Here is a 24,203-nt window from a genome sequence, read left to right on the forward strand (position 1 = left end):
CAAATTCACACAACAATAAGTATAATTTGAAAAGATTCACATTACTTTTTCCTCTAACACCAACAAAAAGGTCAAATACAACATCAAAAGCTAAAGGAAACCTCTGTTTTTTATTTAGGGACCTAGCGGTCTCTGAGCCAATGCCACTAGTGGAGCCAATGACAATGCATCTTTTTTTTTTTTATTAATGACAATGCATCTTAAGTGGTTTAACTGAGGAAGAGGAATTGGATTGTGTAAGTGGGAGAAGTCATGATTCTCTGCAAAACATTACCCAACCTCTCAACCACACCATCCAAACTAAACGATATCCTTCTTCTTAGTCTTCTTCAAATACACCGTTAATCTCTAAATTATTGTCTGTTTGAACATTTTAGTTTCAGTAGTCATTGTAAGAATCAGTTACAAATTGAAATTTTATTGAAAAACGTAAACATACATCGACTTGAATGCTATATTGTGGTTTAATTGTCTATGGTCACAGACTCACGTTAGAGATTTATATATCTGTTTTGTGTTTAAAAGGAACTGCTTATTTTTGTTCTTTTAGTAACTTTGTTGTTTGTTATTATGTACCATGTGTAATTAGTGATAGCATAATCTTTTGTAAGTTTGTGAATCCCATCTTTATGAAAGCTCATCTTCTACTAGTTTAGGCTTTGTTGTCTTAAATGAAGACTTAAAATTAACAGAAAACATGTTGTTATGTTGGCACAACTTAAGGAATTATAATGAAAATGTAATAAATACGAAAAGCTATTCCCTGAGACTGATCCTTCATCTTTTAGAATGTGTTTAATGGAGAGGTCAAGTTCTAGAAACATCTAACATGTGTAAATAAGCTATCACATTGTACAAGACTTGCGTGAAGGACTTATTCTTGATGAGTTCCATAACGGCATTGCACCTCTTGTCCTTGTATAAGCCTCTCCAACGCATCAAGAGGAAGACCAATCATCTCTACCGTCTTTTCCCACACTCTATTTGCTGTTTCTAAGCTCTGAGCTTCTTCTGAAGGCTTTGTGTGTTTGCAGTCTTGAGATATGAATGTACATATGGGCTTATCACCGGTCTTTAGCTTTTCACAGTGCTCTGGAATCTGAGCATCCGTCGCTGAGAAAAGTGAGCTTCTACAACCTTCTTGAGGCGAAAAGATGAAATACGGTATCAACGCGTATTGAACTTGAACAGATCTCGGCAGGTCCCTCGCCTGCATATTTGGATGTCAAAGTGTTAACAAAGTTCTGAGGAAAGAGACAATTGATTGAAAAAGTAAAGACTCACCACATTTGTTAGAACAATCCCTGGGGACAAACAAACAACGCTTATGCGAGATTCCAGAGGCAGCCTTTTGAATAGAACATTGCTAAACATAACCTGACCAGATGAAATTGATGGGAGATAGAAAGTGTATCCATTAGCTTCTGAGATCAAGAACAAAAGAAGAGAAAGAAAAATACTGAATACTGTTTATTGCGTTAGGTTGTACCTGTGCAAGCTTGCTGCCTGAATATCCTACAAGGCTTGAAAACTTTCGTCTACCAGATACCACATTCATGTCATCCGGGTCAACAAAACCCACATAGTGCATCTACCACAGAAGAAAGTAACAAACAAACAATGATCTTGCATGATATGGTAAAACAGAATTTCACAGAGATAAGCAAATGAGGTTAAAGCTTTCGGTATGCTCAAGTTCTGTATACCTAAAAACATCCAAACTTTTCAACAATATTACTAATTTACAGATGCCAGAGAGAATCCAAAACTATATGACAAAATATTTGAATTTGAGTGGTGTTTAAGTGATGATGATGATACTTACAACAGAGTTGACATTAATGATTCGGCTCGGCGAGGCACGGTTAAGGGAGGGCAAAAGGAGGAGAGAAAGCAACGCTGGAGCTAAATGGTTGACTTGCATGTGGTGTTCATATCCATCCTTTGAGAACTTCTGTTCCTCTGCATGAATCAAAATGGCAAGCAACTTAAGCAGGTTACCCTTAACATCTATGAAGCAATCTGAAGATCATTGACAGTGCAAGGAAACTAGCGAAAGTAATACTAATATCAAAATCCACTTGCGTACATCAAGTTGAAGTATTGAACGGATGGTGAATGATGGAACAGTATGGCTTTGAGACATCAAATACTATAACAATAGAAAGTTGAAAATGCAGAACCGCTAAAAGAGCAGAGAAAGCTCAAAGATTTACATATAAAAAAACGCATGAAGAAAACCAACCTCCCATAGCAAAGATGCCGGCATTGTTAATGAGAACATGCAAAGGAGCTAAACGAGCGTTCCAGGCATTGCTAAAGTTGACAACAGAGTCCAAAGAGAGTAGATCAAGTTCCATCGCCTTCATTAAAATAAACATAGCATACATATTATATCACTATCATCAGTCAGCCATTGCATAGTTGTTAAACAAGATATACTGCTACACTTCATATCCCTATTTCTAATTACAAATTAAAATCTTTGACTATATATGTGAGGGATCCATCAGATATTTTTTGTTACCTCGATATTAAGTGGGAGTCCTTTAGCAGACCAATCTCTCTGCCACTGTTGAATCAGATCATGAGCTGCCTTTGTGTTCCTAACCGCCATTACAACATGAGCACCAGCTTCTGCAAGCTGCCTGTGAATTTCAATAACAACCAAGTAAAGATTTTCACTAACAGAATCAATAACCAAACATCTACTCTTACTACAGTTTGGAGAATTTGGTCAAAAAGTCAACGTAAAATTGGGTTTAGGGAAGAGATTGACCTAGCGGTTTCGCGACCAATGCCGCTGGTGGAGCCGGTGACGATGCAGGTTAAGTGACTGAGAGGAGGGAGAGGAAGTGGATTGGGCAAATGAGAAGACATGAATCTCTGGAAGAGGAACTCGTGGAACACGCAAGCCCATCCTCTGATCCACTCCATCCACCCCAAACCTTCCTTCTTCTTATTCTTCGTCTTCATCCTCCTCGTTCCACTGCTCATCCCAGACGAGAGAGAGAGAGAGAGAGAGAGAGACTAGAGATCTGTCGCAAGACGCTGTTACAGAGAAAGACAAAAACACTATTTGCCTTTATTAATTAATTAAAAACTCCATTATTCCTTAATTTAATCAGGAATTTTGAATGACAGGTTTCAAATGGAACCGCATTTTATTTCGGTTTGTTTGACAAACCAAATTGGTTCGGAGATTTACATACTCGGCGGAATAGTAAAGAGACAGATCAGCCGTTGCTGGTTTGATTGACGGGAAAATTTATGTGTTCGAACGTTATGATAGCTGGGGAGAGGTTTATGATCCAAAGACTCAAACTTGGGATACGTATTCGCTCACACTAACGCCAGAGAGGTTGTTGAGCGCCTTGGGACTGACTACGACCAACGTTTGCTTCGTGGCTGAGGAGAATATACTGTGCAGGTCGTTTGGGCGTAGTGTTTTGTATTGGTGTGATTTGGGGGAAGAGATTGGATGGAGAGAGGTTAATAGGTGGCGAAACCGGATGGAGGAAGAAGGTTAACAGTTTGTGATTCGTTGTGCTGAGGTTTCCTTTCAGAGACGAGCTTTGGGGGTTCGTGGAAATGGAATGGTCCAAGATCTTGGACCGCAGTATAACTGGTGGTCCCATTTCCCTTTTGCCTTCTGCCATTTTCATGTATTGATTGATGCGGTTTTTTTTTGGGTATTTTTGAGTAATTATATCAGTTGCTTCAATAAGATAAAGCAAGAAAAAGTGTTCTAGACGCTAAGATTCTGCTTGGTATTTCTCCCTAAGCAAAGCCAGCCTTCTCCTAAACTTAAATTTCTCATCTTTCATCTCCAATTTCTCCAAGAAATGTACAATCTTCTGGAGAGTGATAATGAGCTCTTCTGCTGATGAACCAAACTCTTTCTCTTGGATCACCAACACCCTTTTCAGCAGACCCAGTACTTCTCCATCGTCTCTTCCTAATCTCACCTGGATCGACACCAGACAGTCCAGCGCCTCACCTGTTAAAGGTTTAACCAGCAAAGAAGTCAGCTTTACCCAATAGAGACTTTTGTTGAATTACGTTTAGATGACAAGGAATGAAGGAAATATGAGGAAAGTGAGTCCATATACCAACAGGGAGAGACTCTTTGCCAAATGCCTTCTCACGTATCCGTAGAACCTTTAACGCTACTTGCTCGGCTTCATTATAGCGGTTTAGCTGCGAAAGAGTGACTGCAAAATTCAGCATTGGGAAGGTTATGGACTGATCCTCTGAACCAACTGATTTCTCCATGATCTCCAAACAAGTTCTCAGCAATCGCTCGGCCTCCACATAGTTCCTGGAGCGTGAATAAGATGCTGCAAGGTTCATAAGATGTGTAGCCATGCTTGGATTGTTTTTTCCTCTGTACTTCTCGTTTACTAATAAGCATTCTTCTAGTAGCTCTCGTCCTTCGTTTCCCCTGTGCACAGAGCCAAAAGAATGAAGTTCCCCAACCAAAAGAAGATTAGAGAAACAAAAACTATACCTTCCAACAAAATGAAGCAGCTCAGCAAGATCTATCCTCATGTTTTCTAAGATAGAGTTGTCTATGTCCATATAATTTGACTCTTTGATGATTCGTAGAGCGCTCTTGTAAAGATCTACCGCTCCATCTGCATCGCCTGTTGAGAAAATCCACCATATTCAATAAAATCTCTACATTAAGCACAACAGGAGAGACTGAAGAATGTACCAACCTTTAGTGCACTTTGCATTAGCAAGGGAACACATGGCCATACCAACTCTTCCATCTTTCTCTCCGTATGTCTTCTTGTATATGTTTAAAATCCTACAAGAAAGAAAGAAAGACAGAGTGACCAAATCGATCGCATAATCTGTAAATAAGAAGAAAAAATGGACTAGACTAGTCCTTTCCAGTGCTGTACCTGGTAAAAGGAGCTTCTGCTTCATCAGCTTTACCTTCTTTGAGCAAAAGTTTACCGAGTGAAAACAACGGCACCACTAGATCCTCACTTTCACAGCCTCTACTCCGTTCCAGGATAGTCACTGTACGCTCGTAAACGCCAATAGCTTTATTTGCTTTTCCATATGAACCATAACTCTTTGCTAACCCAAGCAATGGTGAGACAAGTAGAGTATTATAATCACCGTATGTGTTCTCTAATATACTAACAGCCCTTTGATGCGCGAGTAGAGCGTTTTCAAACATCCCTAGTGCTGAATACATACTGCCAACATGCATAAGCACTGAATCCAAAAGAGGTTCTGAGGCATTTAACTTATCAACAATCTTGCTTATCTGCATTTGTTAACACATCTGTTTTAGACAACACAATCCGGTTAAAGAAGGGTATTTTTTTTTCTGATATCTGACTCAAACTCACCATATCAAGCAAAGCTGGAACAGGTTTCAAGTCTCCAACAGCCATATAACCTAAGGCAATGATGTCGAGAAGAGCAGCTTGTTGGATACCTTTCAAACCCGAATCAATCTCTTCTTTCACAGCAACATAATTAGCTCGAAGAAGGTCCATCGCGTCTCTTTCCTTCCCGATCTTAACCATAGCTTTGACTTCATTGAACAGCTCTTGCAACTCCATCTCGAATTCTTTCATCCCATTGCTACTAGCAGACCTGCTGCATAGCAAAACTCAACTAAGTTCTTTTTCTTTTCTGTGTTAACCAAAAGAACATCAATGAATCAAGTTCTCACTTTTGAACTTGAGAAACACCGGAAGTAGCATGTATCTTGAGCTTCGTGGAAGCAGTGTCTGAGGAGGAAGTTGATAAGAAATGGCGGGCGGGAATGATGTAGAGCTTAGGCTTGCGTTTCTGATCACGGAAACAAACACACTGCCACGTGGAATGTCTCGGGGAAAGACCGGACTGAGAAGATAACTGATTCGCCCTGAAACCCAAAACCGAAGTTCAGCAACAGTTGGAAGCTCAGTTTTAACAGTATACGAATCCCAGAAACTAAAAGGCTCGAGAAGAAAAGTTCCAACTTCGAAGCTGAAGAATCATTTTACCAGTTGGTGAGCAGAGTGGTTGAAGGGAGGAGAGTGATAGAAGACACCATTGATGAGAGAGAACAAGCGAGGGAGGGAGTGTGCAGCTTTTCGTATTCGTTTAAAGATTGAAGGTCGTAGCCGCGGTTCCGCCCCGAGTAAAGAAGAAGATATCGCCGGTGAGATTTATCAATAATAACGGAAATGGCCCCGAAATAATAGAATCTTACAAATTAGGCCCGAAGTTTCTAATTGTACATAAATCGTCCTATTCGCATTTGTGTGCTTTAAATTAATTTCACAAAAATCAAAACTTATTAATTTCCTTCTGATTGTCATACAAAATTCGAATCATGGTTTAAATTTAAACAGGATTATTACATCCGGTTTACACAGCTGCCTACATGTAAAAAGCCCCAAATGAAGAAACAATGCTTTTCTGCAATTCTCTAAGGTACAAGATTTCAATGGCCACGGACTTTGACTTTGAGAATCCACTGAACAGTTCCTGGTGGCAAAGGAATAGTCTTGGGGAACTTCAGAGGAACCTCATACTCCCCAAAAGTTGCCAATGGCTCCGTAAGAACCACATTGTCCGGATCAATCTTCACACACAGCTGCCTCGCCACCTTCAATAAAACCGATACAGCAACCCATGATGATGATAAGATCTACTTACAATAGTTTAAAGATGTTAGAAGGAAGAGTTTACCTCAGAGACTATCTCTTCTTTTGTCACAGGTGTTTGCACATCTGGTTTGTCCTCCTTTGAGGAGCGGTTTTTGAACTTCTCCTTGTCAATTAATTTCCTCAGTACCTGTTAACCAAAACAAACGGATCTCATAAGAGTTAAATCTGATACCAAGTTCCTGAGCACTCCACAGGAAACAAGAATGTTGAGATTTAGATAGTTAAGTAAAAATACCAAGTTGGCATTGGCCAGGCGCTTAGCTGCCTTTTCAAACTCTTTAGTCTGGACTTCAGAAGACTTATGAACCACCTTAACCTCTTCCTTTTCTTCATAGTTACGCATCTGAACAAAAATTCACATCAAGAAATCAAAATAACTAAAGGAGACACATCAAACACTTTACTCATAAAAACATCTCAGTGTACCATAACACTATCAAGTCATGTCAAAAGTATCTGCTTGACTCTTCACATCAAGAACACAACCAAGATACAACAAACAACAAGAGCAGAAAACAGCTAGCATCCTACAACTTAGTCATATCATATGAGGGGCATGTCGAAACTATCTGCCTTGCCCTTCACATCAAAAGAACACAAGCTAGATACAGGCTATATCATACAGCAAACAACAAAGAGCAGAAAACAGCTAAAATGCTTCAACTTAGTCGTATGAGAGCAAAGCTCAGTTAAAGAAATGACCTTGCGTTGCTCACGGATGAGATGAGCATACTTGTCAATGTTGGGGACAGCAAGGAGTTTGGGCATAAGGTGATTCCTGAAGTAACCAGGAGCTACCTTCACCGTCTCACCACCTTTCCCAAGCTTCTCTATGCCCTACAAAGCCATAAAGAGTAAGCACAAATCAAAAACAAACCCACAATCTGATTCGATTCGGTTCAAATCAAAGGAATCCACAAGAAAGATTTGAACTTTTTGTTGACTGACAGAAAATGCAATAATCAAAATAAGTAAAGCCCCACCGTGGTGAGAATGACTTCGAGTTTTCTGTATCGAACTCCTTGACAGGCGAAAAGGAGTGGATGATGGATCGCATTTTCTGTTTTGTGGAAAGCTGTTCCTCTGGATACTACATGCCGAATCACGTTTCGGCTTTGCGCCACATGAGCCATTTTAGATTCAACCAGATTCTCTGCGATATTCAACAAGTGAGATCCCCCGTAGAATACGACAGATAGGAGAGAGGAAGAGAAGATAGGGAAGAATTACCGGTGAAGCGGCGACGGCGGTTCGATACTATTCGACGTTTCTTTTTCACGAGCTAGAAGAAAGGGGAAACCGCAGACGAGGTTTTAGCAGTCAACCGAAGAGAAACGACAAGGCGTTTAGGATTCAGGGGTTAAAAGAACGCTTCGATGTTTCTAACAAAACCAAAGAAACACCTCGCCGTTTCTTATCGGTGGCCAAGCGTTTTGTATAAGGATGATTAATTAACATAAACACTGTTTTGTTTGTTTTTCTTTGAAGCTGATTTATTACGAAAAGGATTACATAGACAAATCAACAAAATTCATGTCTGACCAGATTTACATACACCATATTGAAGATCTTTAGTAAACTCTTTTGAGAACTAAAACATGATTTTTTTAGTGTATAAATATTAATGAATCAAACCACTGGACTAAAGATGTTTCAATAAGCCATGTGTTAACAATTTTAAAAAATTATATTGTGGATCAAAAGAAAAAACAAAAATAGAGAATATCGTGGATTCTGTTCACTCTTTTCTTAATTGTTTAGGTATATATCTACATATTTTTTACGTGAAAATAATTTTAGGAAATTAGTTCTAATAACAGAAAAACACAAATTCACTAAGAAGGATGTATTGAATTAAAGATTTTAGGAAATTTTGAAAATTTTGTCATTTTAGTGGGATTTAGGTGAGTTTTAAAGTTTTTTGAATGATTTTAGTAAAAAATTAAAACAAAAATAAAAATTATAGGTGAGTTGGTTAGATATTTTCCGAAAATTTTAAAATTGTTTAGGAGATTTTAAATGATAATATGGTACTTGACCACTAGTATCAAAATCCCAAGCAAGCTTCTTGAAAACCGCAAGACGGTTTTAGAATACAACTTAAAACTCATTGTAACCTTCTTTCCAATTTCCATATTTTTTTTAGTTATTTGGCAAATAAGCTCAATAACCTTTTATATTGATCTCATACTTCCAAAAACAATCAAGATAAAATACTGTTAGCGGAATTTTTTTTATGGGATTAATGAATAAAAAACATTTTTATTTATTGGGTTGGCTGAGTAAATGGATAGAAACATATTTATGGAATCCCTTCACAGCCTTTCAATGAAAAACTCAACAATCATCGATGCGACTAAAGTGAAACAAACATCTCCTTAACAACGTTTCTTATTATCACAGTGATAATCAGTCTGTGAACTTTACTTTTTTGTTCTTTCGAAGTACCAATCTCCAACAGCTACAGCAATCCCCTGTTTTTATTTTGTTTCCAATAACAAGGCATCAACGACAGGCTTTCAAATCCAAACAAAAGTGTGTTCGAAAGAAGGGTAATATATAAAATACTCATTATCATCAACCACATGCGTTTTTGTTCTCACCTTATCTTCACCGGGTTGAGAGTTTCCAGGAAACCAAGTATCTTTTCTCTCCGCTTGACAATGAGCCCAGCGCCAGCTAATAAACACTCCGTTTTTGCTTGACATCGAAAAGGTCTTTAAGGCATCTAACATGCTCTTCTTGAAACCTGTAGTAGGTTTCATGAAAACATCATTAGTTACCTTCCTTTTTTTTGAACACAAACGACTTATATTAAATCAAACCATGAAAGAAATCATGTGGTGAGTGCAGCGTTACAAAGGGCTGATTTAGCAAGTAGATCAGCCTCCAAGTTTAGGGAACGAGAAATAAAAGACAAAGTGCAATAATCAAACAAGAAGGATAGAAGTTCGATGTCGCAGACTAATCCGTAGAGTTCGACCGGTGATGACTTCGAACAGATTGCTCTCACGAGCACTTGACAGTCTGAAAAAACACAGACTCTGGTGTAGCTCAGTGAAAGGACGTGTGAAAGGGCCAGACGAATCGCTAAAGCTTCGCCAGTAAGGGCAAACGCGGTGTTGTCGAAGCATTTAGATCCATGCTGATTACTCTGGCGGGTTGAGTCTTTAAAGATCCACCCGCATCCAGTAGCGCCATCAGAAGCTCTCCATGCTGCATTCGTAAACACAGAGACACAGTTGGCTTCTGCATTTAAAGTTGGAATTATCAGGTTGGGTTGACGGGGTGCCTTCATTGCTGTGGGTTGCGCCAGCCACCATTTTCTTGCACTTGTGATCGAGAGGGACAAGACCTCAGACGATGAGAGGACCTTGTTCTCAAAAATCAACTTGTTTCTTGATGTCCAAAGGCACCAGCATATCCAAGGGAAGATGGGTTGTGAAACACCCGTTGGTGGTAGGCAAATGGTTCTCATTCCCGAAAGTAATGCCTCGCTTAAGGACGAGAATTGATCAGGGTCAAAACCGTACTGAAGGGGAGCGTCAGTCCACACTTACTTGGCAAAAGGGCAGGCAAGTATCAGATGATCTGCTATTTCTCACTCTCCACACCTTGGGCAGGTAACAGTTGAGCCGCATCCTCGTTTCTCCAAGTTCGCACCAAGCGGCAGAGCCCCCTGCATCAGTTTCCACATGAATAATTTGATTTCAGGGAGACACTGAGAGGCCCAAACCTTCTTACTCCACTCGAGAACTGGTAGTGGGGATCCTCCATTTTCAAGTAGAGAGTTATACTTTACTGCACTAGTGTACCCTGATTTTGTGGTATATTTACCATCTTTGTTAGGTATCCAAATAAATTCATCAGGAGCTCGCAGTAAACTTGGGATGATGCTTTTAATGCATGAAGCTAAGGAGGGGAAGAGGTCTTTAATCTTTGCAACATTCCATTCATTAGTCCCTCTAGTCAACAGGTCCGAGACCATGAGGTCGCGATCCATTTCCTTCGGTGGACCTACTGGTGTGCCCGTATTGTTACTCAAAATCCAACGATCTTTCCAGACTCGGGTTGAGTTTCCGTCTCCTACAGCTTTTCCCAGTTGGGTGATTAGTAAATCTCTCCCCTTAAGTACACTTCTCCAGCCGTGAGACGCATTTGACGTTGGTAACACATCTACAAAGCTGATGTTCTGGCAATATCTTCCCAGGAGCACGCGTGAGAGTAGACAGTTGGGGGCTGTGACGATTCGCCAGGCTTGTTTGGCTAAAAGGGCGACGTTAAACAACTGTATGTCTCTTACCCCTAACCCTCCCATGAGTTTTGGCAGCGTTATTTTACTCCATGCTATCCAGCATATCTTCTTTTGATCAGCCGCGTCCTACTAGAATCTTGTAAATGCGGATTGGATCCTCTTGCATAGACTTAGCGGGAGTAGGAAGCAAGAGCTAGCGTGTGTAGGGATGACCGATAAGACTGCCTTAATCATGATAAGCTTCCCCGCCGGGGAGAGTAGCCGTGAGGAGTAACTATTGGCTTTAACTCGAATTCGATCGACGATAGATGTGAATAAGTCTTTCTTCCTCCGGCCAAAAAGTTTGGGAAGGCCAAGATACTTGCCTGTTCCGCCTTCTTTGACAATCCAAAGGACAGATTTGACACGAGATCGTGTCTCCTGAGGCATTTTTGTCGCAAAGGTGATGGAAGATTTGGTGACATTTATCTTCTGTCCCGAGGCTTGTTCATAGCTGCGGAGAATATTAATCAGAGCCGTGCAGCTATCCTGGTCTGTCTTGAGAAAGAACATGGTGTCGTCTGCGAACAGTAGATGATTTATCTTTGGCCCTCGTCGACCTGCGCTGATTCCCTTGAGATGGCCGCTGTGCTGAGCCTGGCTGCATAGGCCGGACAAGACTTCGCTACAGAGAATGAATAGATACAGGGAGAGCGGATCCCCTTGTCTAATTCCTCTAGTCGGGATAATTTTGCCATGAGCCGAGTCGTCGAGCAAAAAGGAGTAGGACACCGTGCTACAACACTGGATAATAAGCTCTGTCCAAGTATCAGAGAAACCCATCCGTAGCAACACTTTGCGGATAAATGACCACTCGAGCCGATCGTACGCTTTGCTCATGTCCGTTTTGACGGCCATGGCACAATTTTTAACAGCTCCCGATTGCTTCAGAAAGTGCAGAAGCTCATGCGTAATGAGAACATTATCCGTAATTAATCTCCCCGAGACAAAAGCAGATTGATTTTCGGATATGAGGCTCTGGAGAACTGGTTTTAAGCGCAGACAGATTAACTTAGAGATGATCTTGTAGGTGACGTTGCAGTGTGCAATAGGACGATATTCAGCAACCCGCTTAGATGTTGTAGTCTTTAGTATCAGGCGGATATGTGTCTCATTGATGCTCGGACGAAGTTGGCCTGAGGCAAAGAATTTTGTGACGTCCCTAGATATAGCAATTGCGACAGTCTCCCAATTGGCTTGGAAGAAGCAGGCCGAGAATCCATCGGGACCTGGTGCTTTGTCCGGATGGTTAGCAAACAAGGCTTTCTTGATCTCAGCGGTCGTCAGAGTCTCCAGCAATTTGTCATTAATCTCTCTCGATATACATGGTTTGATGGCTCGGGCTATTGTTGCATCAATCTCAGACTCGTCTGTACCCGTCGCATCAGAGGAGAAGATCTGTTGAAAGTACGTGACTATTTCCTGCGCTATAAGTTCCTCCTCGTAAAGGACCGTACCTGCTGCATCCTCTAGGACAGAGATTTTATTCCGGGCTCCTCTTCCTTTAGCTACTGCGTGAAAGTAACCAGAGTTCTTGTCCCCCGCTACTAGCCACATTAGACGACTTCTTTGCCGCCAGAATTCTTCTTCTGCTCGATATGCAGCTAGTAACTCCCTGTTTAGAGACGAAATCGTGAGGTCGAAGCCAACCGGGTTGGACATTGAGTCATTTATTTCCCGGTGGATTCGGTCAATATTGAGCTTGCTGTTCATTGCTTGTTCTCTACTCCAGGTTGCTATAGCCCTTCGACAGAGAGAGAGGCGATGACACACTGAAGCTTCCGGTTGCGCTTGCCAGACATCAGCTATCAGTTGTTTCACTTCCTGATTGTCCCGAAACCTTCTATCAAAGCGGAACAGAGCTCTATTCTTCTTCCTTTTGGAGTAAAAAAGGGAAATGAGAGGTCGATGATCTGATCCTCGGAATTCCATGTAGTGGCAGCGTCCGTTGGGGTAGAGCTCAGACCAGTTGCTGTTGACTAGGGCTTTGTCCAGTCTACAATAGACTAAGTGTGTTCCCCTTTTACCTCTCCAAGAAAGGAAGTTGCCCGAATGTTTTAGATCAAATAAATCATTATGGGCTAGGAAGTTTCTAAACAACCCAAATGAACCTTCTGCACGTAGAGCCCCTCCTGATTTCTCGCCATTTTCTAGTATCTCATTGAGGTCTCCCGTGACGAACCAAGGTGAGGAACGTCCAGAGAACGTTTGTGATAGCAGGCTCCAAGTAGCGCTTCTATTGGTGACATCCGGGTCACCATAAATGAAGGGGGCGTGAAACGTTATTCCCTTATGGGAGATAATCGTGTCGATGAGATTTTTGCTGGAGTTTAGAATTTGAACGTTAAGATCTTTTCTCCACAGTAGAATAAGACCACCGCTTCCAGAATCAGACGCGGAAACAATAAAATGCGAATCAAACCGAAGGTTTTTTAGTTTATCAAGAACAACACTATCAGCATTCTTTGTTTCCATGAGGAACATAATGTCGGGAGAGTGTTTTTTGTCGATCTCCCTAATCCGCTGGACTGTTATAGGGTTCCCCAACCCACAACAGTTCCATCTGAGTACATATAAGGAAGAGGAGGACTTCGCGGTGAAAATCCACTGGATTGTCTCCTGATGTCGTGGCATCTGATGTGGGTGAGAGAGGGGGGAGTTGCGCTGAGTTCTGTCCTGCCGTTCGAACAAGATTCCTTCTGCGCGATGTTCTTGCACCACGAGACATTTTAGAACCACGCGGCGTGCCAGCAGCACCTCCCGGAGATGAGTGGATGCTTGACATGATCCGTCTGCGAGAGGAAGCACCAGTAAACGTTTTTGGCTTATTCGTAGATCCCTTGTCCTGGCTGGACGTCCCCTCTTCTTACCAGTGATGCCCGTAGTAGGTTGTTGAGTACTTGATCCTATCGTATTGGTGGGTTTAGCCGGGAGTAGAATTATCGGGGCCTGAGCCAATATCTCTTCCTGAAGTTGAGTTTGAGCTGCTTGTGCTTTCTGGGCTGCGATAAAGATTCCTTGTGCTGTCTCCTCCATGAGGCCCTGAGCGTCACTGACAAGAACTCTCTGTTTACGGGCGGCGCTCTCTACGGGGTCATCACAACTTGTGTACAATCGAGTAACTAGCTGTAGTTCCTCCATGACTTCCTCGGTTGTTGGGATCAGAGGCAATGGGGGGAAGTCATGTGTCTCCAGATTCCTCCCCACAGGAGGTCTAGCACTCCTAACTAGATTTTGAGAATCCTCTTCAAGGCGTTCCTCTGTTGGTTGCTTTTCTCTCCATATAGCCGTACCCTGGATTTCGGGTGTGCCTCTTGTAGAGTGTTCTTTTCGGGAGTCAGACCGATGGGTCTGTCTATCTACTCTTCTAGAAGAGTAAGGGGGAGAGTTTCCGTAGTAATTTCTACTGGGGTAGGCTCTGTGTTGTATCTCAGATTCTCCAAGGTCCGCAGGACGGTTAGGGACTGGGGTGATTTTGTTTCTCACGCCAACGGTTTGGAAACAGCAGCCACTCGTTGTCCAAACGGGTTCCCATGTCTGTCAACTCGCTGGTGGAAGTGGTCATTGGGAGCTTTGTAGTCATTGGGGACGCCAGCTCTGTGTTCATTAATGGCATGCTTAGCGGTGTAGGTCTTGGTGGTTCCAGCCCTATCGTAAGCTGATGGAGGGCTAGGTACCTTATGACTCAAGGCCATACTCTGTTCTCGCTCTGGACATTTCGATCTGAGGTGAGTGAGATGATTGCAGAAGGAGCAATGGTTTCCAAGATTCTCATAATCTAGAACCAAATTGGTTTCCTCTCCCGAGTCAAACTCGAGGATAGTCTCCTTGACGATGGGCTTCAGTAGCAACCTGATCCTGGCCGAGGTTTTCGTGAGTTGGTATGCTTCAAGCAGACCCAGTTCGATTCCAATGTTACGGAGGACCTTCTCGTGCCAGAAGTGTAGAGGAATCCCTTTGATATTAATCCAAAAGGGTATTTACGATGGGAAGGTGGGCGAAATTATTGGTTCCCAATGTTGTAGTATAATCATCCAACGACCAAACTGATAAGGTCGTTCGTTGAGGACCCTTTTTAGTTCCGATTCTTCGTCAAAACGGAATTGGAAGCACTCATCTCCTAGCTTAGATCCTATAACCCTTCCTAGGAGATTCCATCTCTTAGGCAGATAGGAAAGAACTGAAACCATGTTCTGTTTTCTGGGGTTTGTGAGCCGGCCAATTAGCGTAAGGGCGTTATCCTGGATCAGAGAAGATGGGTCGAAATCTGGTGCTCGGATTCTGATGCGGCGAGGTTCAAATTTTTTAGTTGCTATCCCTTTACCTTTCTCCTCAGCTGTGAGACGTTTCGCCATACCTTAAACTCCGGACAAGTATCTAGTTCTCGAGGGCCAATGGAAAGTAGATCGGTATCAGAGGCCTCGTAGTTATCTTCAGATGTATACTGCTCGACGGTTGCTGTTCTACGCTCGGAGGAGTTTCAGTCGACTCCGAAGGCTTGTTTCTCTAGGTAGAGAGAGAACTTTGTCTTCCAATGAACCAGATGTTCTCCATTGCTATCCGACCCTCCTTCGTTGGGAAATAGAGCTCCATTGGTGATCTTCGACGGTTGCGTACCGGAGTTCCGGCGAGGGAGCGGGGAAGAGACCGCTGGGTAATGACCGTTAAGGCCACAGCCCCGGGGATATTACCAAAAGGAGATGGGGGTTTTTGAAAGTAGGGGTTTTGTATTAGGGAATCTTTCTAATATTGACAAGTCAACTTCAGGAACTTACTAAAAACCAGCGGGTAAAGACTTCTCTTGTTGCTCGAGCCAGAGAGAATTTTATCAGGTGCACTTTGTTTTCAACCACCTTTTTACTTAACTGCCCCTCATTAGTTACCTTCCGAGATCAAAGAGTACGTAGTTCCTAGAGCAAGAAACAATCTTGGGTGCTGTTCGTTTGCTCACCCAGGTGATCCATCTGATTGAAGATGCAAATCGATGTTCGTTTTGTACATTATAATGCTACGTCCAGATGGATCACCCAGCTGAATTTTTAAAAACTCATCTCAAATTCTCACCAAAATGAAGGTGAGTCTTGATGGTGCATCTGGATGCAGATGCATCTAGTTCAGTCCAAAATGATAAATGACAAACATAATCTTTTAAAATCAAAATATTATTTTCAAATCAAAATTCTACTTTTTTGCCTGCCAGAACTAGGGCTGTTCAATATGGTAAAACCGAACCGTACCGAACCGAACCGAACCGAAATAGACAATATGGTTTGGTTTTGGTATATACCATATAAACCGAATGGATATAATTTTATAAAAACCGTAGGATTTGGATATGGTTTGGTATATAACCGATTAAACCGAATAAACCGAATAAAACCGATTAAAAGTAGAAACATGTAAATATGTATCTATTTTATAACAATACATGAAAATCTATTTGTTATATAACTTTATTTTAGTATTCACTAAATTAATATGAAGATGATAAATTTGATGGAAAATAATTAATGAAAAATTTTTACAACTTTTTTCTTATCTATAAACAAACAGAGTTTCGTGTTCAATCGAAAAAACATGACTTTAATGAACACTAAATATGGAAGAGTGGAAAAACTTTTCTTTCATGTTTCTGTTTTGTTTCATATTTTTATTTTCAAAATTTCAGACTCTGATTTTAATTATAGATTTGATGATTTTATTTGATGGTAGAAGCATTTTTACGTTTTTGTTCATTTATTTGAACATGTAATATATTTTTAATAAATGACTGTGTTGACAATATGACTCTAAAATTTATTTTGTATGATCTCAAACTAAATAATTATGTTTTTTGGTATAAAACCGAATAAACCAAAAATCGACGGTATATAAACCGAACTGAACCGAAGCAAATATGGATTTAGAATGGTAGTTATATTTTACTAACCGAAATACCGAAAACCGAAAAAAACCGAATCTAAACCGAACCGATATCCGGATTGAATACCCCGAGCCAAAACCGAAAAATGCATTTTCCCGCCAGAACCGAAAAATGCATTTTCCCGCCAAAACCACAAACAAACTTTCCCGCCAAAACCGCAAAAATGCGTTTTTCCGCAAAACACAAAAAAACGCACATTTCCATAAAAACGCACTTTTCGGCCGAAAAAGTAAAAATGCACTTTTCCGTCAAAACCGTAAAAATGCATTTTCAAAATGCAAAACCGCAAAAATGAATTTTCCCGCCAAAACTGAGAAAGCGCATTTTTTCGCCAAAACAAGAAAACACATTTTCCGCCAAAACCGAAAAAACGCATTTCCGTGCCAAAACCGCAATTCTCATTTTCTCACCAAAACCGTAAAAACGCATTTTTCCGCCAAAACCGCAAAAACGCATTTCTCCGCCAAAACCGCAAAAACTCATTTTTTCGTCAAACCCGCAAAACGCACTTTTTCGTCAAAAACATATCGCTAAAACCGTAAAAAAACCCATTTTTCCTGCCAAAACCGCAAAAACGCATTTTTCCGCCAAAACCAGAGAAAGACATTTTTTCATCAAACCCGCAAAAACGCAATTTTTCGTCAAAACACATTTTCCGCCAAAACCGTAAAAACCCATTTTCCGCCAAACCCGCAAAAACGTATTTTCCCGCAAAAATCACAAAAATGCACTTTTTCGTCAAAACACATTTTTCCTTAAAAACAGCAAAAATGTTTTCGCCAAAACCGTAAAAATGCTATTTTCTGCCAAAACGTAAAAAAATTATATTTTTATTACAAGGTCCACCTGGATGTAGATGCAAATTAAAAATGAAAAGCAAACGAACATAGTTGCATTCAGATGATTCATCTGGATGCATAGACGAAATGAAGAAACAGACAACACCCAGATGGAATATCTGGATAAGATACCCAGATGGACCATCTGGATGCATCTTCCAGATGTACAAATGAACATGCCCTTCATCATGTTTTGTTAGTATGTAAAAGCTTGTGGAGAGTTGTGTCATGTCCATGTCATCTCAAACAAGACACTAGATCAAAGTAGTAGGCTTCATGAAAAGATACATTAATTAGTTACCTTCCAAGAATTGCATCTGAGAGGCGTTGCAATTGAAGCTGGAGCTGCAATTATGCCAACTGCCACTCGGATCAGCAGATGGTGGAGCTATACTATTTTCAATCTGCATAGAAAAACAAGTTCGTCTTCTAGGTTTTAATTAGAATCAAGAAATACTGCTAGGGAGCTCTACTAGATCGAGTGAAAATGAATGCCACGGGTCTGGGACTTATAAATCAAGAAGTATAGATAGATGGATATCTTTATGGGTTGATAAAGATTATTGTATCAAAGTATTAATTTATTCACATGATTAATTAAGGAAAACCCTAAAAATGGCGATTTGCTCAAGTTTTGTTATTATCTATTATTCGAGTTCATCAAATTCACCTAGGAAAAGCTAATGCATGATTCATAGTAAACGAGAACAGAGATCGAATAATAAGTATAACCTGCCACGAATCAAATGCCGAGTTGAGAATAAACAACGGGGTCCTGACTTGGTTGATTATGTTTTGAGGGAAAAGGCACTGTGAAAATATTGAAGCCAAGTTAAGTCCCTGTGAACACAAGAAAACAGCTCAAGAGTAACGGGAAATCAATACCATGGTTGGATCAAGATGTCTTGTGCATGTGCGAGGAAGCAAGTTTTGCAAACCCTAAAAGTTTTAGAAAAATTAAACTTTTGTCAGCTTCAACCATCTTCATCATCATCAAGACTTCATAACGTTGTACACTTGTACCTGGGTGTTTACGACACCAGAATACATACGCCTTAAAGAACGAGCTCCGGATATATCAACCCTTCATTTTACAAACAAGACACAAAACCAGTTAATATATAAATCTCCATCATCAATTGAACGAAGCTAGTTCGAAAAAGAAAAAACAAAATGACTCACGCATCGAGGAAGAAGCCAGCATCGCTCATGCATTTTACTTTGGTGGTATGAGGAAACAAACTACTGAAATCATCGCAGCGTAAAATCGCTGAAAGACCCCCAGAAGAACATCCATTGAGCAAAGCCTTAAGGTAATATTATTACATTTATTAGTTATTACCAACTTATAACTTACGGTTCAATATTGAGACGAAAAGCAAAATATGGAATCTAAGAGAGTCAGGAAGCAATAGTGAGAAACCATGTGAGTCTTTAAAAAAAAAAATATATTAATATTTAGTTATATATTAATATCTTATATTTTAAAAAGAATAATTAAATTAATATGTGAGTGACACATATAAGATGAATTTCTCAAAAACAAATAAGAATTTCTCAAAAAAAAAAACAATTCTTTACCCTCTGTTTCTTACTTTTCGATCAATTATTTTTATTTAGGTGATGATTGTTTCCATTACCATTAGTTTTTGGTTTTAGCTTTTGGTTTTTAGATTTTGGTTTTTGGTTTTTAACTTTTAGATTTTGGTTTTTGATTTTCAGCTTTTGGTTTTGGTTTTTAGTTTTTAGATTTTGGTTTTTAGATTTTGGTTTTGCTTTATTCTTAGTTTTTTTAATAAAATAAGCAATACATTGTTTTAAAATAATATTTTTTTAAATTACCTTTAAAATTTATCAAAATATAGTGGCTGTTATTTAAAATAAAAACATCACCATGTTTTAAATTATTTTATTTTAAGTGTTATACTTAAATATAATTAATAAAATATCTATAAATTATAAAAATTAAAATATTTTAAAATTTTGAAACTATTTATAAATTTTATTACATATTTTCGCTTTTTAGAACTTGAATGGCTATTTTTCAAATTAATATAATATATTATTAATAAAATATTTTAAATTTTATAATTTTTAGTTGTTGTTTATTATGTATAATAATATTATTCAATAATTTATTTATAGATATTAAGAATTACTTGGCTACAACTAATACTAAAATTATCTATATTTATTTACATATATGAAACACATAAATTATTTTACATTAATGTTAAATGATAAAAAAAATTGTATGGGAATTTTATCTTTATGAAATATTATTTACTTAATTATAAATTAATTAAAATATAGTATTTTATACAAAATAAACAAAATTCGTTTTTATATTGAAAACCCACAAAAATTGGTTTTTAGCTTTTCTTCACAGATTGGTTGAAATTTTGAAAAACTAGTTTCCCTAAATTTTAGAGAATTTATTTGTTAAAAAACTTGATTGGCAAGTGAAATGGTTTTTACAAACACAAAAATAAAAGCTAAAACTTGATTGGATAAAGAATGGTTTTTACAAAAGCAAAAATCAAAAACTAAAACAAAAACTAGAAACAATCAACTTCTTACCATCTCTTAATGTAATGGTAAGAAGTTCTATAAAGAACTACCATTGAAGATTGTCTAAGTACCTGCTTCGCATAACGCATTCCCTTTGCCATCAAATCTTCAATGACGGCTAAAAATATACGCTTTCCTCTAAACTGAAGTTGTGCCGTCTAATTGTAAGCAACCATATGATCTCAAGTTAAATTACTAATGAAATATATAATCAATCAAAAGCAAAGAGATGTTTATATGGTTTTAAGCTAACCTTGTTTTCGCTATCACCGCTAAAGGATGCGCCATCACAATACCGAACTTCTGCTTTATTCCAATTGTAAAAGTCTGCGCAACAATGATTAGAAACAAATATAAGAATCATTCAATTAACAGTTCCATTACATCACATTTTTGTTTTCAACAAGGGATCTTGAGATAAGAAAACCTGGATTTTCAGCGACTTTACTGCTTAGTATTCCTTTAAAATTTATCTGTTTCTCCATTAAGGTAGACGATCCAACACGACTTCTTTTACGGTTCTGACAATCTTTTATGCTGTCACACCACGCACCACCCTTTCAGAAAAAAAAATTGGCCTTAACGATTAGGTGATGAGGTATAGAAAAGACGCCCAGTTTGCTTAAGGTGAGAGACTCCCCAATTATAATGATTGCCTAATAGCCCACTTGGAAATGTGGAATATATATTAGATGAAATATTAAGTTGATGTTAATGTGTACTGTTCGTCTGTTCGTATGTGTTCATGAAACTTTAAAAAAAAAAAATATGTGTTCATGAAACTTAACATAGGAGATGAATGATCATTGATTTTCACGTGATTCCAGCCAGTATATATAAACTTTGGAGGTATTAGAAATATAAGTAAAAGGACCATATATAGTTGGCTTGCTAAAACCAAAATTTTAACGTTTTGTAATTATATATAGATTGCAAAAACTCTTTGTCAAAAAAAAAAAGATTGCAAAAACTCCATTCACTTCAAATGTTATCATTCGACTATTTTAAGAAATTCCTACCTCTCTATCTATCTATGATTGTATTTAATCATATTCTGGGCTTGGGCAATTAACTAATTTGAAATGGCTAATTTTGTAAATTATTTTGCAAAATATCTTCTTCTTTTTTTTTTGTCATCTGCAAAATCTCTTTTAGTAATGCATTATTCTTCAGACATACAATAGAACCTCTATAAACTAATATTCGATAAATTAATAATCTCTATAAATTAATAAATTTCGCCGGTCCCAACTTTGGGCCGGTTCAAAATTTGACACAAATCGATAAAATAATAAGATAATATTTTTTTAGAAAATTATAAGTAAATATATGGTCCCATTAAAATTATAAATTAATAATTTATATGTATACATATTTTATATAAGTAATTAAGAACCTAATGTTATATTGTCTTATATATATTCACAATGGAATTGTCTTTATGTTTTCTTAACACTTAATATATTTTTGATGAGATTTAGTAATATTATATCTAAAACCATATTTATTCTATTCAATATATATTATATACACCAAATAATATAATAAAATTAATATAAATGTCAAATTTCAAAAAAATAACAAGTAATGTCTATACACTAAAATCAAATTTTTTTTTTATCTTAGGATAAATATATCCAAAAATAAAAAATTTAAATATGGAAACTTTTGTAAATTAATATCTCTATAAATTAATAAAATTTCAAAGTCCCAAAATTATTAATTTATAGAGGTTCTACTGTATATACCAATCAAACTCATAAGTATATTTGCACTCTTAAATTTTAAAAAACTACTAGATTTTGATCCGCGCTTAAAAAGTGCAGGTTTGTTTGTTTTTCATTTATTAATCGAAAATTAATTTACAAATTACCATTATTATTGTTTCGAACCATAACAATTGAGTTTTTAGGTTTTTATCATTTGTTTTTTTTTTCTCTTCAAAATATGGTATTTGTTCGAAATATGGTAGTTGTTCTATAATAATGTTTGAGTTTTAAGATTTGTTTTCATATCTAGCCTAGATTCATGGTTGAACCTATAGACCCGATACATTTTATATAATCCGGTTCAGATTTAATGAAAAATTTATTAATTAAAAATCCGATATAACCCGGTAAAAACTCAAAAAATCACTATTAACATGTGATCTGATACCATTGATCTGATTACAAAATATCTGATAGTACTTTTTTAAAAAATTGATTAAATTACTCGTATATTTATTAATATTACATAAATTAGTGATTCCTTAGAATTTGATAAAATTTTATTATGTTATCCAAATAAAAAATGATAATATAAAAAACTTATTGATATGACAATATTAGTTTATTTTCGTTATTAATAACCTATTATAAGTTTGTGTTTTTATTTTAGAATTAAAAATTGATTTTATGATAGTTTTTAAAATATTCTTGAACACTCGTAATTGCCATATTAATATTATGTATAAAATGACATTATACATGGAAAATGATATTTAAATATGTATATGATATATGGTGTAGAATATAGGATTTTAGTTTGTATTGAAAATATGTATAATATTCAAATGATCTATTTTTAATATTGATACGTATATTTAAGAAAATAATATTTTCATGTTTCTTAATTTATTTATAGTTCATAATATATGTATACTTATATTAAAATTAAAGTTACTATATCTTTTAAATATATATATATATATAAGCCCATTATTTATAGATCCATTTATGTGTATATGTAGGCCCAAAAGCAAAAGACTTAAATGTCATTAATGAATTTTATTAATCTCTTGTAAAAATAATGGCATTTTTGAGAAAATTGCAATTTTCATTAAGGGTGTAATTTGAGAATGATCATTTTTTAATGTTATTGATAGAACAAACACATTAATGTTCAAAAAAAAAAGAAGTATATGTGCAATATGTCTTCCTCTTTAGATTTTATTTTACATAACTAAAACTTATAGAAACGATTGCATTTTAGCTAGTTATACATCAGAAATAGATTTTTAAAAATTCTAATTTCATTATCTATTTCTCTCTAATGCTAGTAAACCGTTTTTAAATAGAAGAAGTAATTTTTTTTTTGTATTATCCCTATAAAAGTATATTAGAATATATATAAGTAGAGTGTAGTGTCTATTCAATTATGTAATTTAAAAGATTGAATTAAGTAACCTCGAGCTACTTATCCGGATTACTATAATCACCTTAATCACATAATACAAAAAATATAACTTTAAATATTATACTTGTTCCATCTATGATATTGTGGAAAATTATTTAATATGTATCTAAGAAAAGGATATATTAGGCTGTACATGTATATGTAAATTTACATAAGGACTATATCTTATATACGTACGAACCTCCAACTGAATGATCCAGTTGTTTGCTCCTGAACCAGGGGAAAATGGGCATTTAATTCCCGAAGTATTTGAAATCGGCAGTTTTAATACTCAAGTATTGCTTGCGCATATTTATTCCTCAACTAATAGTTGACTGCGCAAAATTGGGATCAAAATAGTCAATGGTTAACTGATGAATGGAAAATAACGGTTTCTGTCAACTTTTTAACGGTAGAATATTCTAATCATGATTTTGCTCAGTCAATGATTAATTGGGAAATAAATATGCGCATATAATACTTGAGTATTTAATTTGCCGATTGAAAATACTTGAGGAATTAAAAACTCATTTTTTTCTTTTTATTTCGTATAAGATTGAAAGTCACTAATATCAATCCCTTTAAAAAAACACATAAGTAAAAATATTTTCAAGTTAAATAAAATCATTATACGAGATATTTACCTTTAGAAATAGATTGTTGATTTTTTACAATGACATATAAAATAATACAAAATAATTACAATTACATCGTATTGTTGATGTACTTCATGTTTA

The 24,203-nt window shown here is 37.2% G+C and overlaps 3 protein-coding genes and 1 pseudogene across 4 annotated transcripts; all 4 read right to left on the reverse strand.

The window, feature by feature from the left end:
• Positions 1–745: 745 nt before the first annotated feature.
• LOC106327212 (retinol dehydrogenase 12-like) lies at positions 746–3,536 on the reverse strand. Its single transcript, XM_013765298.1, has 8 exons — positions 3,213–3,536; positions 2,780–3,051; positions 2,528–2,648; positions 2,246–2,363; positions 1,826–1,962; positions 1,490–1,591; positions 1,285–1,377; positions 746–1,210 (listed from the first exon to the last, which is right to left on the reverse strand). The coding sequence occupies exons 2-8, from the start codon at positions 2,995–2,997 to the stop codon at positions 875–877; spliced, it is 1,125 nt and encodes a 374-aa protein (XP_013620752.1). The 5' UTR covers positions 2,998–3,051; positions 3,213–3,536; the 3' UTR covers positions 746–874.
• Positions 3,537–3,666: 130 nt separating this feature from the next.
• LOC106327209 (nephrocystin-3) lies at positions 3,667–6,162 on the reverse strand. 2 transcript variants are annotated; one of them, XM_013765296.1, is made up of 8 exons: positions 6,015–6,162; positions 5,699–5,893; positions 5,370–5,619; positions 4,911–5,284; positions 4,722–4,813; positions 4,511–4,646; positions 4,113–4,444; positions 3,667–4,000 (listed from the first exon to the last, which is right to left on the reverse strand). In XM_013765296.1, exons 1-8 carry the CDS (start codon positions 6,062–6,064, stop codon positions 3,756–3,758), a joined length of 1,674 nt encoding a protein of 557 aa, XP_013620750.1. In that variant the 5' UTR covers positions 6,065–6,162; the 3' UTR covers positions 3,667–3,755. The 2 variants fall into 2 exon arrangements, with proteins under 2 accessions (XP_013620750.1, XP_013620749.1); XM_013765295.1 differs by having other exon boundaries at positions 5,370–5,622.
• A 171-nt stretch (positions 6,163–6,333) lies between these two features.
• Positions 6,334–8,001, reverse strand: LOC106327213 (50S ribosomal protein L9-like). Its single transcript, XM_013765299.1, has 6 exons — positions 7,914–8,001; positions 7,667–7,836; positions 7,386–7,520; positions 6,919–7,026; positions 6,706–6,810; positions 6,334–6,622 (listed from the first exon to the last, which is right to left on the reverse strand). Exons 2-6 carry the CDS (start codon positions 7,814–7,816, stop codon positions 6,458–6,460), a joined length of 663 nt encoding a protein of 220 aa, XP_013620753.1. The 5' UTR covers positions 7,817–7,836; positions 7,914–8,001; the 3' UTR covers positions 6,334–6,457.
• A 947-nt stretch (positions 8,002–8,948) lies between these two features.
• The window catches only part of LOC106323483, a 17,602-nt pseudogene continuing 2,347 nt past the window's right edge, over positions 8,949–24,203 (reverse strand).

The sequence above is a fragment of the Brassica oleracea genome, chromosome C2 (assembly GCF_000695525.1).
Source record: "Brassica oleracea var. oleracea cultivar TO1000 chromosome C2, BOL, whole genome shotgun sequence".
Lineage (NCBI taxonomy): Eukaryota > Viridiplantae > Streptophyta > Magnoliopsida > Brassicales > Brassicaceae > Brassica > Brassica oleracea.

What these genes read in the sequence shown, in the direction of transcription:
- LOC106327212 (XM_013765298.1), bottom strand. Translation starts at nt 2,997, where the DNA reads ATGAGCAGTGGAACGAGGAGGATGAAGACGAAGAATAAGAAGAAGGAA. An exon ending in CAGGCAGCAAGCTTGCACAG is followed by an intron (nt 1,378 to 1,489) that starts GTACAACCTAAC and finishes TCATCTGGTCAG; the next exon opens with GTTATGTTTAGCAATGTTCT. An exon ending in GGATTGTTCTAACAAATGTG is followed by an intron (nt 1,211 to 1,284) that starts GTGAGTCTTTAC and finishes CCAAATATGCAG; the next exon opens with GCGAGGGACCTGCCGAGATC.
- LOC106327209 (XM_013765295.1), bottom strand. Translation starts at nt 6,064, where the DNA reads ATGGTGTCTTCTATCACTCTCCTCCCTTCAACCACTCTGCTCACCAAC. An exon ending in GCAGAAGCTCCTTTTACCAG is followed by an intron (nt 4,814 to 4,910) that starts GTACAGCACTGG and finishes TCTTTCTTGTAG; the next exon opens with GATTTTAAACATATACAAGA. An exon ending in TAATGCAAAGTGCACTAAAG is followed by an intron (nt 4,647 to 4,721) that starts GTTGGTACATTC and finishes TTTTCTCAACAG; the next exon opens with GCGATGCAGATGGAGCGGTA.
- LOC106327213 (XM_013765299.1), bottom strand. Translation starts at nt 7,816, where the DNA reads ATGGCTCATGTGGCGCAAAGCCGAAACGTGATTCGGCATGTAGTATCC. An exon ending in TCGAAGTCATTCTCACCACG is followed by an intron (nt 7,521 to 7,666) that starts GTGGGGCTTTAC and finishes ATGGCTTTGTAG; the next exon opens with GGCATAGAGAAGCTTGGGAA. An exon ending in TCATCCGTGAGCAACGCAAG is followed by an intron (nt 7,027 to 7,385) that starts GTCATTTCTTTA and finishes ATTTTTGTTCAG; the next exon opens with ATGCGTAACTATGAAGAAAA.